The 19,619-nt window shown below is 55.0% G+C and overlaps 1 protein-coding gene across 1 annotated transcript in view; it reads left to right on the forward strand.

The window, feature by feature from the left end:
* The first annotated feature begins 8,094 nt into the window (after positions 1-8,094).
* BCAM (basal cell adhesion molecule (Lutheran blood group)) overlaps positions 8,095-19,619 on the forward strand; it is a 12,786-nt gene continuing 1,261 nt past the window's right edge. Inside the window, exons 1-13 of the mRNA XM_011975062.1 lie at positions 8,095-8,236; positions 10,271-10,392; positions 11,527-11,755; positions 11,842-11,912; positions 12,616-12,712; positions 12,804-12,986; positions 13,522-13,658; positions 13,972-14,128; positions 18,194-18,309; positions 18,413-18,554; positions 18,728-18,864; positions 19,018-19,162; positions 19,254-19,398. Of these exons, the coding sequence (XP_011830452.1) occupies positions 8,155-8,236; positions 10,271-10,392; positions 11,527-11,755; positions 11,842-11,912; positions 12,616-12,712; positions 12,804-12,986; positions 13,522-13,658; positions 13,972-14,128; positions 18,194-18,309; positions 18,413-18,554; positions 18,728-18,864; positions 19,018-19,162; positions 19,254-19,398 (1,763 nt within the window). The 5' untranslated portion in view covers positions 8,095-8,154. The remainder of the gene's footprint in view (positions 8,237-10,270; positions 10,393-11,526; positions 11,756-11,841; positions 11,913-12,615; positions 12,713-12,803; positions 12,987-13,521; positions 13,659-13,971; positions 14,129-18,193; positions 18,310-18,412; positions 18,555-18,727; positions 18,865-19,017; positions 19,163-19,253; positions 19,399-19,619) is intronic.

Consider the following 19,619-nt stretch of genomic DNA (forward strand, 5'->3'; position numbering starts at 1 on the left):
AGGAGCCCAGACCCCAGCCCCTCCTCCCTCAGACCCAGGAGCCCAGACTCCAGCCCCTCCTCCCTCAGACCCAGGAGTCCAGGCCCCCAGCCTCCTCCACCCTCAGATCTTCAAGTGGAATCTGGGACCAGGCACGGTGGTACACGTTTGTAATTCCAAGGCTTTGGGAGGCCAAGTGGGAAAGATTGAGCCTAGGGAGCCGAGGCTGCAGGGAGCTGTGATTCTGCCACAGCAATCCAGCCTGGGTGACAGACCGAGACCCTGTCTTTCAAAAAAAACAATGAAAGAAAAAGAAACTGGGCCCCCAGCCCTCTGTGTGATACCCAGGAGTCCTGCTCTCAGGATTTAGAAGTCCAGAATCTCAGAGAACCAGGCATCCAGCCCTCTCCTTCATCATGGCGAAAAAAATCCCTGCACCCAGACCCAGACATCCAGATTAAGTCCCTGGTCAAAAGACCACACATTTCCCCGATGGTTATCCACCTTGCCTTGCCACAGTCTGTTCTCATCCCTCTCTCTGTCCTTCATTGCTCTCTGACATCTTTCTCCCAGAGTAACTGCTAACTTCCAGTCTAAATCTTGCTGAGGAAGAAGAAATACCACCTCATGATCCATCGTGGATTGACCCAAGCCTCCCTTCACCTTGTTTAAAATGCCCCATTCCCGGAGACCTTGCCCTGTGCCCAGCCCTGGGCTGAGCGATGCTGACCAGGAAGCAGTGATCACTGCCCCACAAGGGCTCACCTTCCAGTAGAGGAAAGAGACCCGTCCCTAGATAGTGATGACCCAGAGTGGGCATGGCTGGGGTAGGGAATCCCAGGGGGCTACAGGAACCCAGAGTGGGCACCTCACTCAGCCTGGGAGGTCAGGGACTGCTTCCAGGAGGAGGTGATGTCTGAGCTGAGACTTAAAAGATGATGAGGCCAGATGTGGTGGCTCATGGCTGTAATCCCAGCACTTCGGGAGGCTGAGGCAGGCAGGTTGCTTGAGCTCAGAAGTTCGAGACCAGCCTGAGCAACACGATGAAACTCCATCTCTACAAAAAATTTTGGAAAAATTAGCTAGGCATGATGGCACATGCCTGTAAGTCCCAGCTACTCGGGAGGCTGAGGTGGGAGGATGGCTTGAGCCCGAGAGGTCAGGGCTGCAGTGAGCCGAGATTGCACCACTGCACTCCAGCCTGGGCAACAGGGCAAGACCCCATCTCAAAAAAGAAAAGAAAATTTTTTAAATGATGAAAAAGTATTCTAATGGACAGGAGGCTTGAAAGAATGTATCAGGGCCGGGCGCAGTGGCTTACACCTGTAATCCCAGCACTTTGGGAGGCCGAGGTGGGCGGATCATCTGAAGTCAGGAGTTCGAGACCAGCCTGGCCGACATGGTGAAACCCCGTCTCTACTAAAAATACAAAAATTAGCCAGGCATGGTGACAGGCAGCTGTAATCCCAGCTACTCCAGACACTGAGGCAAGAGAATCACTTGAACCCGGGAGATGAAGGTTGCAGTGAGCTGAGTACACACCACTGCACTCCAGCCTGGGCAACAAGAGCGAAACACTGAAAAAAAAAAAAAAGAAGGAAGGGAAGGAAAGGAAGGAAGGAAGGGAGGAAAGGAGGGAGGGAGGAAGGGGGAGAGAGAGAGAGATTGCGAGAGAGAAAGAGAGAAAGAAAGAGTTATCACAGATTTAGTTCCAAGCAACAGATGCCACCTCAGGGGCAGAAAGGGAATTTATTGAGAGGAGTTGGGGTCGCTCACAGAATCCCAGGAGTGAACTGGGGAATCAGGATTGGAAAGTGAGCAGGAAGGATCCTGGCAGCTGGCCAGCAATGGTAACCCAGCCACAGTGACACCACAGAACCGGTCTGATGAGGCCATGCTGGTGATGGCCACTGGACACTGTAGTTGTCTCACTGCCTCTGCTGCCCCAGAAATAGGATATGGCTGCTCTTCTCATTCACTGTTGCTGGTAATAAATCACTTAACAACTTAGCCGCAAATGACAGCAATCATTGCATTAAGTCTCATGGTTGTTGTGGGCTGGGATTTGAAGAAAGGTGTGGCTGGTTTGTTTGGCTCAGGATGCAAACAAACGGTGCAATCAGTGATGCTGGCCGCAGGGTGGCTGGGGGTGCTGGACAGGTGGGCATCTCTCTGTGGTCTTAGGGCCTCCCCCACCATGTGGTCTCTGCACTAGCCAGGTTGGGCTTCCCCACAGCATGGCTGCCTCAAGGTAGTCAGACTTTATATGGCCGCTGAAGACCTAGGCAGAACCTGCATGGCCTTTTCTAGCTCATTTTGGGAGTTCCGCAACTTCACTTCAGCTGAATTCTGTTGGTTGCATGCAAGTCACCAGACTATGCAGATTTGAGAGGAGGGTGCCATAGACCCCCACCTCTTGATGGAAAGAGTATCAAGCTCTGATTGTAGAAACACATGTGGGATGAAAGAGACTGTTGCAACATGGTGAAACCCCATTTCTACAAAAGAAAAAAAAAATTAACTAGGAGTGGTGGCGCACACCTGTACTCACAGCTACCCAGGAGGCTGAGGTGAGAGGATCACTTGAGCCCTGGAGGACGAAGCTGCAGTGAGCCATGATCATGCCATTGCACTCCAACCTGGGTGACAGAGCAAGACCCTGTCTCAAAAAGAAAAAAGAAAGAGAGTGTTGTAGCCGTCTTTGGAAAATAGAATCTGTCCCAGCTGCCTGCCAAGTGTGGCTGGAAGAGATGGCCAATTCCTGATATTCAAAAGTGTGGAAGTATTTGCCAAGTGTGGAAGGATTTGCCAAGCTTAAGTCACCTTAGCTCCAACAGATGCAGGAAAGCAAACATCCATTCTTGTTGGCTTCAACAGACAGTAGGCTTTCAGACAGTAGGAATTTCCTTAAATGTGGGAAGGGACTGCACATGCTAGGTAATCCTTCCCCAAAAATATCTACTATAGCCTGCTCCTTTGGTTTTTTGTTGTTGTTGTTGTTCTGTTTTGTTTTTGAGACAAGGTCTCACTCTTTCACCCAGGCTGGAGTGCAGTAGCACGATCTTGGTTCATTGCAGCCTTGGCCTCCCCAATTCAAGCGATCATCCCACCTCAGCCTCCCAAGTAGCTGGGACTACAGGCACACACATCCACACCCTGTTAATATGTATTTTCTGTGGAGACAGGGTTTCACCAGGTTGCCCAGGCTGGTCCCAAATTCCTAGGTTCAAGCAATCTGCCTGCCTCAGCCTCCCAAAGTGCTGGGATTGCAGGTATGAGCCACTTTACCTGGCTTTGAATGTTCAATATCAATAGACCCTTTGCAGAAGTTCTTATCGAAACTCTCCCTGCACAACCATCTCTCGTTGTACAACCAAAAACGCATTCACGCTGCCACCCAAGACAAAAAATTTCAATAGTTCCATTTTCCAGATCTGAGACTGGAATCAGGGAAGAACCATTCCCCTCCAAATGTGTCATTCTCCCCACATTCCACAAGCTGTGAGCTAGTTTTAAAGTTAATCGTCACACACTGTTCGAAAAATAATGGGAAAAAGGTCAAGAAAAGATAAGTCAGCCGGGCACTGTGGCTCCCGCCTGTAATCCCAACATTTTGGGAGGCTGAGACTGGTGGATCATCTGAGGTAAGGGTTTCGAAACCAGCCTGGCCAACGTGGCAGAACCCTGTCTGTACTAAAAATACAAAATTAGCCAGGCGTGGTGGTGTATGCTTGTAATCCCAGCTACTTGGGAGGCTGAGGCAGGAGAATCGCTTGAACCTGGGAGGTGGAGGTTGCCGTGAGCCGAGATCGTGCCATTGCACTCCAGCCTGGGCAACAAGAGTGAAACTCCGTCTCAAAAACAATGAAAAGATAAGTCTGGCCAACCGTGGTGGCCCACACCTGTAATCCCAGCACTCTGGGAGGCCGAGGCAGGAGGATTGCTTAAGCCCAGAGTTTCAGAAAACATAAGCCGTGTTACTTAAAATATATGAGGATATACACCTGCGACAGCATGGATGGAATTAGAACTTTTTTTTCTTTTGTTTCTTTTTTTTTTTTTTTTGAGACAGAGTCTCGCTCGTCGCCCAGGCTGGAGTGCAGTGGCCTGGGTTCACGCCATTCTCCTGCCTCAGCCTCCCGAGTAGCTGGGACTACAGGTGCCCGCCACCACGCCCGGCTAATTTTTTGTATTTTTATAGAGACGGGATTTCACCATGTTAGCCAGGATGGTCTTGATCTCCTGACCTCGTGATCCACCCGCCTCGCCTCCCAAAGTGCTGGGATTACAGGCGTGAGCCACCGCGCCTGGCATTTTTGGGTTTTTTTTGAGACCTAGTCTCGCTCTGTCACCCAGGCTGGGGTGCAGTAGCGCAATCTAAGCGCACTGCAACCTCCACCTCCTAGGTTCAAGCAAATCTCCTGCCTCAGCCTCCTGAGTAGCTGGGATTATAGGCGCGCGCCACCATGTCTGGCTAATTTTTGTATTTTTAGTAGAGACGAGGTTTCACCATGTTAGCCAGGCTGGTCTCAAACTCCTGATCTCGCAATCCGCCCATCTCGGCCCCCCAAAATGCTGGGATTACAGGCATGAGCCACCATGCCCGGCCTTAGAACTTTATTTAATTCAGTCCACAAATATTTACTCATCTCCTCTTCATGCCAAGCACTGTTCTAGACACTGGAGATAACAGTGGTGAACAAAAGAAAGTTACTGTTCTCTTGCACTTTAAATTCTGGACAAGATTAACAATAACAAATAACTAACTATAATTTATCTGACAGCAATAAATGCTACCAAGGAAAATGTAAGATAAGAGAAATAAGGAATGGCTGATACAAAAGGAGTTGCCATTATATCTTATTTTATTTTATTTTATTTTTATTTTTATTTTATTTGAGACAGGGGCTCACTCTGTCACCTAAACTGGAGTGCAGTGGCACAATCACGGCTCACTGCAGCTCTGACCCCCCCTGGCTCAAGCAATCCTCACACCTCAGCGTCCCGTTTAGCTGGGACTACAGGCATGCACCACCACGCCCAGTTAATTTTTTGTTGTTGTTGCTTTTTTTTAAGACAAAGTCTCGCTCTTGTCCCCCAGGCTGGAGTACAATGGCGCGATCTCGGCTCACTACAACCTCCGCCTCCCGGGTTCAAGCAATTCTCCTGCCTCAACCTCCCGAGTAACTGGGATTACAGGCACCTGCCACAACGGCTGGTTAATTTTTGTATTTTAAGTAGAGAGGGGGTTTCACCATGTTGGCCAGGCTGATCTCGAACTCCTGACCTCAGGTGATCCACCCACCTCGGCCTCCCAGGGTGCTGGGATTACAGGCGTGAGCCACCATGCCCGGCCATTTTTGTATTTTTTGTAGAGACCGGGTTTCGCTATGTTGCCCAAGCTGGTCTCAAACTCCCGGGCTCAAGCAGTCCTCCCGCCTCAGGCTCCCAAATTGCTGGGATTACAGACATGAGTCCCTGCGGCTGACCTGGACCTCAGCTTTTACCCTAAGTGAGGCAGAAGTCATGGGACGACCCTGGGGCAGAAGAGTGACATGAGTTGACTCATATTTAAAAGGAATCCCTCAGGCTGTTTTGTGAGAATAAATTACAGGCGACAAAGGCAGATGATGGTACAAGACTAGTTTCTGCAAGTCTCCAAGGGGCCATGGCTGCTGTTTTGGTGTTTCTGACTTTTCTCCTTCATACACGTGCCATAGAGTTCTCCTCCCTCACCTAGAACCTCAGATGGTTAGGTTTTTTCTTTCTTTTTTTTTTTTTTTTTGAGACAGAATTTCACTGTTGTTGCCCAGGCTGGAGTGCAGTGGCAAGAGATCAGCTCACTGCAACCTCCACCTCCCGGATTCGAGTCATTCTCCTGCCTCAACCTCCCAAGTAGCTGAGATTACAGGCGCACGCCACCATGCCTGGCTAATTTTGTATTTTTAGTAGAGATGCAGTTTCACCACGTTGGTCAGGCTGGTCTCGAACTCCTGACCTCAGGTGATCCACCCACCTCAGCCTCCCAAAGTACTGGGATTACAGGCGTGAGCCACTGTGCCCAACCTCAGCTGTCTGGGTTCTTGAGGGAGGTGGAAGAGGTGGATGGCTGCTGAGAGGGCATGTACCAGGGTCCTGCCCAAACAGAAGGTGCACAGGCCAGGGACAGAAGAGCTAAGGAGTGTGTGTCGGTGCTCACAGTGTGTGAGCTTGACAGCAGCCGGGACTGTCTTGGAGTGCTGCCGCATTCCCCATGAGTGAGTTTGTATTGTGTATCCTGGGATGCTCCGGTGTGGGTGGAATCTGCACGTGAGCTTGTGTGCCTTGCAAACCTTCCCTGAGGACCTGCACTGTGTCTGGTCTTGTGCTGGGTGGGGTACCCAGGGGAGGGGCCCTTAGCTCACCACAGTGATCAAGACATCCCTGGTCCTGCCCTGCACTCACAGGCTCACAGTCCCCAGCCAGGGACCCTCAGAGCATGCAGGGCTGAGGTTGGGGAGCCCAGAGGGGGAATCTGACCCAGCCAGGGAAGGCAGAGGGGACTTCCTGGAGGAGGGGATGGTACAGGTAATCCTAAAGGTAATCTTTTCCGATGTAACAGTTGCTCCCTAGGATGGACGCAGTGGCTCATGCCTGTAATCCCAGCACTTTAGAAGGCGGGAGGATCACTTGAGCCCAAGAGTTGGAGACCAGCCTTGGCAACATAGTAATACCCTGTTTCTATTACAAAAAAAACCAAAAAAACAAAAACAAAAACAAAAATTAGCTGGACATCATAGCACAAACCTGTAGTCCCAGCTACTTGGGAGGCTGAAGTGGAAGGATCACTTGAGCCAAGGCGGTCGAGGTTTCAGTGAGCTATGGGATTGCGCCACTGCACTCCAGCCTGGGTGACAGAGCGAGACCCTCTCAAAAAAAAACAAAAAAACAAAACAAAACAAAAACACGTTGCTCTCCTGTGTGACCAATACATAAAGTAACCTTGACCAATCTAATAACTCCCAGGCTGACCTGTAATCCAAGCCTTCTCTGTGTATCGGAGCAGGCAAAGCCCAGATCCAGGGCTACCCCAACCCCCAGGCTAATGAGAAGCCTGGGGAACCTCTCCCAGTGTGGCCAGTGACCCCCCACCCTCCCACGTTCTGACCACTGTAGCGAGCAACTAGTGACATCTAGTGGGGGGTTTTGTCCCAGTCTGACCTGGCCTATAGGGGCCTTGGGCGGTCGGACCTGGGACCCACCCTTCCTAGCAGTGGCTGGACTCCTCCCCTTTCCCGCAGGTGCCCTGGCTTCTTCCCCTGCCCTCCTCACCTGCTCTGGCTAGCCTGACTCCTCCCCTCCCCACAAGGTTGGGAGGGAATGAAGGAGAGAGCGGGAAGGAGGAAGGGAGGGTGGCATTCCTGGGATTCCCTGGACAGGGGGAAGAGTGGGAGGGCCTTCCACGGGTAAGCAAGCGAGAGGGCACCCCGTACCCCACCCCCAGCCTCATTATCAAAGCGGTCTAGGAGGAACTGGATTTGAAGACCATTGAAGATAAAAGATTAAACTGGTTGATTCCAGGCTACTGGTCAGACGAGGAAAGCAGCCCAGAGCACTGACCACAGGGGAAAACGTCTCCGGCATCCTGGGAACAGCTGCTGGGGGCCACTGGTCAGGCTGCGGGGCTCACTGGTTGGACTGGGAGAGGCCAGTGCAGGCCACTCAGACGGCACACTTGGGGCCATTAGTTACACTGGGAGAGGCCATCGCAGGCCACCGGTTGCAGTGGGGTCGGCTGGTTAAAATCGACAATGCCAGCCTAGGCTGCTGGTCACAGTGGGGACGAGTCCCCAGGGCCCCTGGTCAGAATAACGGGGAGAGGGTCCGCGATTGCCTGGTGAGATCCCAGCTCGGGTCACCGGCTACACTGGTCCATCAGGCCTCCCCGCTGCGGGCGCTGGTCAGTAAGCCTGGACAGTCCTGGGCTTGGGGGCGGAGGAGCCCCGAGCCTGGCCCCGTGCACTGGGAGGTCCCCTCCGGGCAGTGGGAGGTCCTGGCCCCGCGCCCGGGCTTGGTGGGGACGAGGGGGGCCTGGAGGGCGGGGCGGGGCGGGGCTGCCGGGGGCGGGGCCTCTAGCTCCCAGCCCCGCTGCGGCCGAGCTGCAGCCGGGGCTCAGTCGCCGCCGCCGCCGTGAACATGGAGCCCCCAGACGCACCGGCCCGGACGCGCGGGGCCCCGCGGCTGCTGTTGCTCGCAGTCCTGCTGGCTGCGCACCCAGGTATGGCTCGGGCTGAGGGCAAGGTGGGACTCGGGGGAGGCCCCTGGGGACCCCGGGAAAGCAAAGAGAAAGGGCTTTACTCTGACCCCAGGAAGCAAAATGTGGGGACCCCAAGAAGGAGGAATATGGGAGTGTTGGAAGGTACACCTTCCAGTGAGAGATCTGGGGACAGCCAGGCAAGAGAGCTGGGGATATCCAGGCGGTGGATCAGAGACAACTAGAGTAGTCAGCCCCCTTTCCACTCAGCACCCTGGAATCTGCGTCCCACCTGCCTCCTTCCTCAGACCCTGGAATTTGGGCCCCCAGCCCTCTTTCCTCAGACCCAGGAGTCCAGGCCTCCAGTGGCTAGAATGGCTTCCCCCAGGGCACAGAGGATCAAAACCCCAGGGCTTCCTCCCTCAAAGGTTCTCAAGTTTTAAGAGATCCAGGGACCCCTTAGAGAAGCGAGGACCATGTTTCCCTACACCAGCGATCCGTACATATTTAGGAGTTTCCAGAGTCCAGTATAAAGAACCCGCTTCCCTCAGGAAAGGGCTGGAGCACCAGCCCTGGGCAGTGACAGTGGAACAAAGTGTTTCCAAGTGACAGGCCCCCTTCCTGGGGCCTCAGCTACATTTACACACCTGCATGGGCATGGCGATAGAAGGAGAGGAGGCCCTGGGTGGGGGGCTGGGGACAGAGGGACAGAGAGATGAGAGAGATTGGGGAAGAGAGAGGACCTCTCTGCCTCCACTTGCTGTCTGCAGCTCAGACCCAGCCTTAGGCACCAGCCTGGCCCCCATCACCCCTCCCTGGGGACAAGCTGGGGCCAGAGGTGAGTGCCTGGGAATCCAGGCCCCTGGCACACTCATGGTCAGTAGTGGGTCCCCAGGGGCGGGGCTGGGCCAGATTGAGCGGAGAAGGGAAGGGAGTATCTAAGAAGCACTGAGAGCTGATGCCAGGATGCCAGACCAGAGGGTGAGGGAGGGTGGTGGTTTTTCTACAAGAACTACTCCACCCAGGCCCCAGCCTCCTCTTCCCTCTGATCCCAGGAGTCCAGGCACTCAGCTTCCCAAGATCCTGGGCCTCAACCTTATCCTGTTGCGCGATGACTCACCTTATATCCCGTTTGCTGTTGTATCAAACGGAGAGGGGGGCCAAGAGGCGGTTGGGGGCTCTGGCTCCAGGCCGGGCAGGTCTCAGCCAGCCTGTCCCTCCCACATTCCTGAAACCTGCCCAGCCCTGTCCCCCCTCACCACCCCCACACACCTATCCCGCCTAAGCTCCGGGCCCAGCCGCAGCCCACACCCCAGCCCCTCACCTATGGGAAAGAGGAAGAGACCCAGGGACTGAACGGTGCAGGTGCAGAGAGAGAGGCAGAGACAGGAACAGAGATGAAGACCCAAGAGGAGAGACACACGCAGAGGTGGAGACAGGGATGGAGAGAGACATTTATCCATCATCATGGAGGTGGCCCTGCCCAGGGTGCTGGAGGCAAATGACTGAGCCAGGCCTGGCCCTGCCCTGGGGGGTGGCATGTGCTCTGTTGGGAGAAGCAAGGGCCGGTGCAGTATTACCCCAGGGCCCTGTGCAGCCCAGAGGAGGAGCCCTGAGCTCTGCAAGTGCAGGGAGGGTTGGATTTGAGACCCAGAGATGCAGGGAGAAGGGATGGAGGGCGAAAGGATCTCAGGGAGGAGGGGCTGGGGGCCTGGACTCCTGGGTCTGAGGGAGGAGGGGCTGGGAACCTGGACTCCAGGGTCTGAGGGAAGAGGGGCTGGGGGCCTGGACTTCTGGATCTGAGGGAGGAGGAGCTGGGGGACTGGACTCCTGGGTCTGAGGGAGGAGGGGACAGGGGCCCAGACTCCTGGATCTGAGGAAGGAGGAGCTGGAACCTGGACTCCTGGGTCTGAGGGAGGAGGGGCTAGCACCTGGACTGCTGGGTCTGAGGGAGGAGGGGCTGGGACCTGAATGCTTGGGTCCTGGGGGAGACAGGACCCTGTCTGGAGGGCTCTTCCTGTTGGTGTGGTGGACAATAGCTCAGATGCCCTCTTGCAGATGCCCAGGCGGAGGTGCACTTGTCTGTGCCACCACTGGTGGAGGTGATGCGAGGAAAGTCTGTCATTCTGAACTGCACCCCTACGGGAGCCCATGACCATTATGTGCTGGAATGGTTCCTTGTGAGTGCTTGGGGCTGGGGGGCCTGGAGTCAGGGCACAGCAGGGCAGCAAAGGTTCATTCTCTCATCAGGGCCTAAGGTCTGTAGAGATCCACCAAGCCACACCCCTTGTTACAGATGGGGTCACTGAGTCCCACTGAGGAGAAGGGATTTGCAAGGTGCCCCATGTCTGGGCACAGCTGAGTCTAGAATGACGTTGACCTGCTCTGGACTGTGGGCTCTTGAGAGAGAGAACAGAGACAGACACCAAGAAAGCAGGAGAGGCTGGGTGCGGTGGCTCATGCCCGTAATCCCAGCACTTTAGGAGGCCCAGGCGGGTGGATCACCTGAGGTCAGGAGTTCGAGACCAGCTTGGCCAACATGGCGAAACCCCGTCTCTACAAAAATACAATAAAAAATACGGTAGTCCCAGCTACCCAGGAGGCTGAGGTAGGAGAATCGCTTGAACTTGGGAGGCGGAGGTTGCAGTGAGCCAAGATCGTGCCACTGCACTCCACCCTGGGGAAAAAGAGCGAAACTCCATCTCAAAAAGAAAAAGAAAAAAAGAAAGCAGGAGACTCGAGGGGTCAGGGAGGACTAACGAGGAGAGAAGGCTAGGCGCAGTGGCTCACACCTGTAATCCCAGCACTTTGGGAGGCCTTGGTGGGTGGATCACAAGGTCAAGAGATCAAGACCGTCCTGACTAACATGGTGAAACCCTGTCTCTACTAAAAATACAAAAATTAGCCGGGCGTGGTGGTGCGTGCCTGTAGTCCCAGCTACTCGGGAGGCTGAGGCAGGAGAATCGCTTGAACCTGGGAGGCGGAGATTGCAGTGAACCGAGATCAAGCCACTGCACTCCAGCCAGGTGACTTGTCTCTCTCTGCTTGAGAGACAAGCGGAGAGGGAGAGATGGGGAGGAAGAGGGATGGGACTGGAATGAGATGGAGAAAAGGAGACAGGAAAAATCAAGAACTGATAGGGAATGGGGGCAGAAGGTGGAGAGGGACAGAGGGACAGAGGGACCAGGGAAACCCATAACAAGAGGAAAAGAGGCAGAGCCAGGAGCTGCAGAGAGAAAGGGCCCAGAGAGAAAGAGAGAGAGACTGAGGAGCGCTGGGACACCAGGAGCTGAGAGACTCCCGTGTGCCCGCAGACCGACCGCTCGGGAGCTCGCCCCCGCCTGGCCTCCGCCGAGATGCAGGGCTCTGAGCTCCAGGTCACAATGCACGACACCCGGGGCCGCAGTCCCCCATACCAGCTGGACTCCCAGGGGAGCCTGGTACTGGCTGAAGCCCAGGTGGGCGACGAGCGAGACTACGTGTGCGTGGTGAGGGCAGGGGCGGCAGGCACTGCTGAGGCCACTGCACGGCTCAACGTGTTTGGTAAGTGTCCACAGACATCCCCCGAAGGGAGGCAGGCAGGGAGGGGCACAGGGCAGGGGCTTCTGACGTGAACATCTTTTTCACAGCAAAGCCAGAGGCCACTGAGGTCTCCCCCAACAAAGGGACACTATCTGTGATGGAGGACTCTGCCCAGGAGGTACCTCTCGGGTGGACCTTGGTCCCAGGGTCCTGGAGGAGGAGAAAACAGGGCCCTGGACTCCTGGGTCTGAGGGAGGAGGGGCTGGGGACCCCTGCGTAATGAAGGATGATGGGCAAGGCCCGGCGAGGTGGCTCATGCCTCTCATCCCAGCATTTTGGGAGGCAGAGGCAGGCAGATCACCTGAGGTCAGGAGTTCCAGACCAGCCTGGCCAACATAACGAAACCCTGTCTCTACTAAAAATACAAAAGTTAGCCAGGCACGGTGGTGTGCAACTGTAATCCCAGCTACTCGGGAGGCTGAGGCATGAGAATCACTTGAATCCAGAAGGCAGAGGCTACAGTGAGCTAAGATCACACCACTGCACTCCAGCCTGGGCCACAGAGCGAGACTCCGTCTCAAAAAAAAAAAAAAAGAAAAGAAAAGGAAAAAAAAAAAGGAGGGGCAGAGGGGGAAGACTCCTGTGTCCTGGGAAGGAGAGAGCTGGGGGACCCAGAATCCTTAGTCCCTGGAGGATGGTGCTGGAGGCCTGAACTCTTTAGTCTGAGGAGTCGGGGACTAGGAATTCAGACTCCTGGGTCCTGGGAGAGTCAGGAGTTAGGAGCCCGGCTCCTGAGTCTGAGTGGCAAGAACTGCAGAGAGAGGAGCCCCGACTTCAGAGTCCCAGCTCCCAACCCAGGGCCACACCTGTGTCTGCCTCAGATCGCCACTTGCAACAGCCGGAATGGGAACCCGGTCCCCAAGATCACGTGGTATCGCAACGGGCAGCGCCTGGAGGTGCCCGTAGAGATGAACCCAAGTGAGCAGCGCAGGAGCTCGGCGGGATGTGGGCTGGGGTGGGTGGCGGGACTGGGGCCTGGCTGACTGCCACCTCCCCTAATCTCTCTCAGAGGGCTACATGACCAGCCGCACGGTCCGGGAGGCCTCGGGCCTGCTGTCCCTCACCAGCACTCTCTACCTGCGGCTCCGCAAGGATGACCGAGATGCCAGCTTCCACTGTGCTGCCCACTACAGCCTGCCCAAGGGCCGCCATGGCCGCCTGGACAGCCCCACCTTCCACCTCACCCTGCACTGTGAGTCTGTGCTGGCCTTTGACTTCTGACCTCAGGCTCCACACCTCATGAGGCCTGACCCTCCACCTGGTGGCCTCACACTCCCCTGTGACCCTCCACCTCCCTACTTCATGCTAAAAAAATGTGCTAGTGCTGGCCGCTGACTTCTGACCTCAATTGGTCACACAAGCGCCATCATGACCTCTGACCTCCAACCTCCACGTAGCACCCTGGACCCCGTGGAGTTTAGGACTAAATGGTGCTTTACACTCTCTCACACTGAATCAGGTCCCCCTATGACATCTGGCTCCAAGTCTCACACTGACCCGTCGCCCGTACGGACCTCTGACCCTTGACCTATACTCACAGTTTATTTCAACCTCTGAACTCTGGCACTTTGCCTCAGAATAAGTGTGAACCTGAGGCTTGAAACCTATGACCCCTAACCTTTGACCCGCCATAGCCCTCTACTGGGATGCAGGACTGACCCCTTGTCTGTCCTCTAGCCTTGACCCTTCCCCTGATCACGATTCCCATCTCCCTGCCCTTCCCTTAGATCCAACGGAGCACGTGCAGTTCTGGTTGGGCAGCCCATCCACTCCAGCAGGCTGGGTACGCGAGGGTGACACTGTCCAGCTGCTCTGCCGAGGGGACGGCAGCCCCAGCCCGGAGTATACGCTTTTCCGCCTTCAGGTGACCCACCCAAGGGTCCCTCTAGGATCCACCCCCCAGCCCCTGACCTCCATGACCTACTAACCTGCATAACTTCTAATGTGGGACCTGGGAGGCCCCTGACTTAGTCACCACCTGATCTGGTGGCCCACGAACTAAAAGGACCTCTGACCCCTGATTTGAGAGAGTCAGGACTTAGCATGCCACCTGACTTGACGAACCCTGACCACTGATTCTGGCTTAGCATGACACTAATCTGGTGGCTTCTGACCTAGCATAAGCCCGCTGAACTAGGGTGGCTTCTGAGCCTGGTTCCTCGTCCCCTGTCTCCCAGGATGAGCAGGAGAAAGTGCTGAATGCGAATTTCGAGGGGAACTTGACCCTAGAGGGAGTGACCAGGGGCCAGAGCGGGACCTACGGCTGCAGAGTGGAGGATTACGACGCAGCAGATGACGTGCAGCTCTCCAAGACGCTGGAGCTGCGTGTGGCCTGTGAGAGCCCTGGGGGAAGGGGCAGGCAGGAGGGGCCCTGGCATCAGTGCCTCTGCACCCTCCTCCCCACAGCCCTGAAGTTGCTCTGTCATCCCAAACAGTCTGCCTTCAACCCTTTCTCTGCATTTCTTGTGTTTTGGGGTTTTGTTTTGTTTTGTTTTTTCAGACGGAGTCTCGCTTTTGCCGCCTAGGCTGGAGTGCAATGGCACAATCTTGGCTCACTGCAACCTCCACTTCCCAGGTTCAAGCAATTCTCCTGATTCAGCCTCCCAAGTAGCTGGGACTACAGGCATGTGCCACCACACCCAGCTAATTTTTTGTACTTAGTAGAGATGGGGTTTCACCATGTTGGTCAGGCTGGTCTTGAACTCCAGGCCTCAGGTGATCCACCCGCCTCAGCCTCCCAAAGTGCTGGGATTACAGGTATGAGCCACTGCACCCGGCCTTTCTCTGCATTTCTGTGGTGTTTGTCCTGGTTCTCCGAGCACCTGCCTCCATCCCCTCTAATCTGTCCTACACGAGGCAGCCAGAGAGACCAGAGAGCTCTCTTTTTAAATTTCTTCTAATATTTTTTTTTTTAGAAATAGGATCTCGCTCTGTTATGCAGGCTCAAGTGCAGTGCCATGATCACAGCTCACCACAGCCTTGACCTCCTGGGCTCAAGTGATTCTCCCGCCTCAGCCTCCCAAGTAGCTGAGACCACAGGTGCTCCACCACACCTGGCTAAATTTTTTTTTTTTTTTTTTTTTTCCCCCAGAGACAGGACCTGGCTTGCTGTGTTACCCAGGCTGGTCTTGAACTCCTCATGAGATCCTCCTGCCTTGCTCTCCCAAAGTGCTGGGATTACAGGAGTGAGCCACCGCATCTGGTCAAGAGCTCTTTCCGTAGCACAAACTTGACCCTTCTCTGCTCAGAATCTGCCATGGCTCCCCAGTACCCTTGGGAGAGAGCCCAGGTGTCTCACCATAGCCTTCCAGGCCCACCTGGCCAGCTTCACCATTAGCTGATCCTTCTCCCCAGTCAAAGCTATCTCCTCATCACCCCCCAGGCTCCTCTGGTTCCCACCTTCACTGCCCATCCTCCCCTACCATCTGTTTCTAACCAATCCCTTGAATCCCAGGCTTCTAAGAACACTTTTCAGTTCACTTTTATCCAGACCTGGGGAAAGGCTGTATTCTCCCTTAGCACTTCTTGCATATCCCTTCCTGGGGTAGACCCTGCGCCAGACGCTGGGAACACGTCTGTGAACAAGACAGGCCACCGCTGTTATTTCAGTAGGGGAGACAGATGGTAAATGCTAACAGAGCCCTTTCAGTAACAATAGTGTGTCTACAGGTGATACCACCAGTGAGAGAGCGGGAGAGGGGATTATTTTAGGTGGCGGGTGTTGCAGTCTGCTTTCCTGGGAAGCACATTCTGATTTGGATGTTTTCAGGCAAGAAGTTTATGGGAAGTACCCCGGGATCCACACCTCTTGGATCTAGGGAGGTAAAGGAAGCAAGATTTAGCAAGATTTAGAAGTTGGACTGAAGTCTAAAGAAGGCCTCGGGCTGGGTGCAGTGGTTCATGCCTGTAATTCCAGCACTTTGAGAGGCCGAGGCAGGAGAATTGTTTGAGCCCAGGAGTTCGAGGCCAGCCTGGGCAACAGAGGGAGACCCCATTTGTATAAAAAAAAAAAATTAAAAATGAGCCAGGCATAGCGGCACACTCCTGTAGTCCCAGCTACTCAGACGCCCAGGTGGGAGGATCGCTTGAGTCTGGGAGGTTGAGATTGCAGTCAGCCAAGATTGTGCCACTGCACTCCAGCCTGAGTGACAGAGAAAGACCCCGTCTCTGGAAAAATAAAAACAAAAAAGTAGGCCGGGCGCCGTGGCTCATGCCTGTAATCCCGACACTTTGGGAGGCCGAGGTGAGTGGATCACCTGAGGTCAGGAGTTAGAGACCAGCCTGGCCAACATAGTGAAACCCCCTCTCTACCAAAAGTTAGCCGGGTGTGGTGGCAGGCGCCTGTAATCCCAGCTTCTCAGGAGCCTGAGGCAGGAGAATCACTTGAACCCAGGAGGCGGAGGTTGCAGTGAACCGAGATCATGCCATTGCACTCCAGCCTGGGCGACAGTGAGACTCTGTCTCAAAAAAAAAAAAAAAAGAAAGAAAGAAAGAGGGCCCTCGGTCAGCCCCACGGGGCACTTGGAATCCAGGATGGCCCTTCACAGTTGTCCCCAGTTGGGGTGAGGGGGCTGGGCCTTAATAACCCCTACATCAACCAGTCCTCAGAGGTGTGCTGGCCTTAGGCAAGGGGCTCTCAGCAGCTGAGGCAGTTCCCAGAGAGGGCTGACAGCTGCGGGCTGACAGCTGTCATCCTTCTCAGCAGCTGGTGGAATAAGTCTTTCCATGCTGTAGGAAAGATCTGGGTGTCCAAAATAGGGTAGGTCAGGGAAGCCTCTGAGAAGAGATATTTGAGTGAGAAACCAGAGTGGACTCAGAAACGCAGAGAACGGCCAGGCACGGTGGCTCACACCTGTAATCCCAGCACTTTGGGAGGCCGAGTCAGGTGGATCATCTGAGGTCAGGAGTTTGAGACCAACCTGGCCAACATGGTGAAACACATCTCTACTAAAAATACAAAAATTAGCCAGGCATGGTGGCTGGCGCCTGTAATCCCAGCTACCCAGGAGACTGAGGCAGGAGAATCTGGGAGGCGGAGTTTGAAGTGAGCTGAGATTGTGCCACTGAGCTCCAGCCTGGGTGACAGAGCAAGATTCTGTCTCAAAGAAAAAAAGAAAAAAGAAAAGAAACACAGAGAGCTATAAAAAGAACACTGCAGACGGAGTGAGCAAGTGCAAAGGCCCTGGGGCAGGCCCCAACTTGGTCTGCTCAAGAAAAACAGCAAGACAACAGGGTAGCTAGGAGCACAGGAGGTATGGGGGAGAGTGGGAGATGGTTCAAGAGGTGGGTGAGGGCCAGATCAGGCAGCATCTTTTAGGCACCCTCAAAAAGTTTGGCCTGGATGCCAAGAGTATTGGGGAGCCACTGCAGAGTTTTATGCAGAGGGGAGGGATGACCAGTGGATTTTTTTATTTATTTTTTTTTTTTTTTTGAGTCAGAGTCTCACTCTGTCACCCAGGCTGGAGTGCAATGGCACAATCTCGGCTCACTGCAACCTCCACCTCCCGGGTTCAAGCAATTCTCCTGCCTCAGCCTCCCCAGTAGCTGGGACTACAGGCACGCGCCACCATGCCCAGCTAACTTTGATTTTTAGTACAGACGGGGTTTCACCATGTTGACCAGGCTGGTCTCGAACTCCTGACATCAGGTGGTGCACACATCTCAACATCCCAAAGTGCTGGGATTACAGGCATGAGCCACCGCGCCCAGCCTGACCAGTGGGTGTTTTAAAGAGATCCCTCTGGCTGCTCAGTGGAGGATGAACGAGAGGGAGGAGCAGGCTAGTGAAGAGGTGGTCGGGACAGTCAAACCTGGGGCCAGAGATGGAAGGAAGCAAGAGGATCCGTCCCGAGAGCAGACCAGATAAAGACCTGCTGAGGCCAGGAGCAGGGGCTCACACCTGTGATCCCAGCGCTTTGGGAGGTCAAGACAGAGGATCACTTGAGGCCAGGAGTTTGAGACCAGCCTGGCCATCATAGCAACACCTTGTCTCTATTCAAAAACAGAACAGAACAAAACAAAACTTTGCAGAAAAGATGTTTGGGTGTAACAGGGAGGTGACCCCAAGGGTTGGGGTTTGAGCAAAAGGTTTGGGTGCTAAAGTCACAGAAGGGACACCTTCCACACCTAAGGTTATTCGTTAACCTTGGGCTCAGATGTCAGCTCTGAAGAAAAGTCATTGACTTGGGCATGTATTTTGGGGTTAGACTGCTAGATTTTTGGTTGGAGAGCCTGGATGGAAGAATGGAGATTTCATGGAGATGGGGTAAGCCAGGAGGAATACTTGCTGTTCTCTGTTTCCAACTGTTCATTCATATTTGCACCCCCAATGGCCCCTGGAGAGCCCCTAATTGAGTGGGTGGGGGTCTGTGAAGAGTGACAGACTGTCCCCCACTGCAGATCTGGACCCCCTGGAGCTCAGCGAGGGGAAGGTGCTTTCCTTACCTCTAAACAGCAGTGCAGTCGTGAACTGCTCTGTGCACGGCCTGCCCACCCCCGCCCTACGCTGGACCAAGGTGAGAGGGAAAGGAGCCCCCTCGGGCCCCACACTTGCACCCTCCTCTCTCCCCTCGCTCCTCGCCTTCTCACAGAGTCCTCCTCCTCCTCTGCCCTCCCCAGGACTCCACTCCCCTGGGCGATGGCCCCATGCTGTCACTCAGTTCTATCACCTTCGATTCCAATGGCACCTACATATGTGAGGCCTCCCTGCCCACAGTCCCGGTCCTCAGCCGCACCCAGAACTTCACGCTGCTGGTCCAAGGTTCAGGGGGCAGGGAGGGGGTGGGCTTGGATGGGGACAGTGTGGGGTGTGGGACCTGGACAAACAGGACGAGTCCCTGAGTCCTTGGCTGGGGGCTCCGTCTTCTGCTGGATTCCTCTCTTCTCTCTCTCCCTCCTCTCCCTTCACTTTCTTCCCATCCCCACCACCCACAGGCTTGCCAGAGCTAAGGGCAGCGGAAATAGAGCCCAAGGCAGACGGCAGCTGGAGGGAAGGAGATGAAGTCACGCTCATCTGCTCCACCCGCGGCCATCCAGAGCCCAAACTCAGCTGGAGCCAACTGGGGGGCAGCGTAAGGGATCTTCCTCTCCACCCTGAGCCCCCCCTCACTCATCCAAGTATTGCATCCTCCTTTTCACTTCCTGGGAGACTGGACGTCTTTCACCTCTGCCCTCACCCCCACCCCTTGACCCCACCAGCCGGGGCCTGATCGGAGCCTCCACAGCCCGCAGAGCCAATCCCCGGACGGCAGGGTTGGGTGAGCAGCTCTCTGACCCTGAAAGTGACCAGTGCCCTGAGCCGCGATGGCATCTCCTGTGAAGCCTCCAACCCCCACGGGAACAAGCGCCACGTCTTCCACTTCGGCACCGGTGAGTGACTGAGGTGGTGGCAGAGGAGCCGGGCGTGGGGCAGACAGAGCTCACTGCCTGACCCGTGCCTCTCTCCATCCTGTCCCTGCAGTGAGCCCCCAGACCTCCCAGGCTGGAGTGGCCGTCATGGCCGTGGCCGTCAGCGTAGGCCTCCTGCTCCTCGTCGTTGCTGTCTTCTACTGCATGAGACGCAAAGGAGGACCTGGCTGCCGCCGGCGGCGGGAGAAGGGGGCTCCGTGAGTGGCCTGCTATCTGCAATGACCACCATAGTTTAACCCCATCCCTACCCTCAACCCCAAGCTCAACCCATAACCAACTTCAACCACATCTTATCCTCCACCCTACATCCCACCACATCCACCTCCATCCCCAATCCATGCTCATCCCCAGCTACAACCCAACCCAGATTAATCCACAGCCATCCCCAACCCATCCTTACCCCAACTACAGCCCCAAA

Source organism: Mandrillus leucophaeus, unplaced genomic scaffold (genome assembly GCF_000951045.1).
Source record: "Mandrillus leucophaeus isolate KB7577 unplaced genomic scaffold, Mleu.le_1.0 Scaffold151, whole genome shotgun sequence".
Taxonomy (NCBI): domain Eukaryota; kingdom Metazoa; phylum Chordata; class Mammalia; order Primates; family Cercopithecidae; genus Mandrillus; species Mandrillus leucophaeus.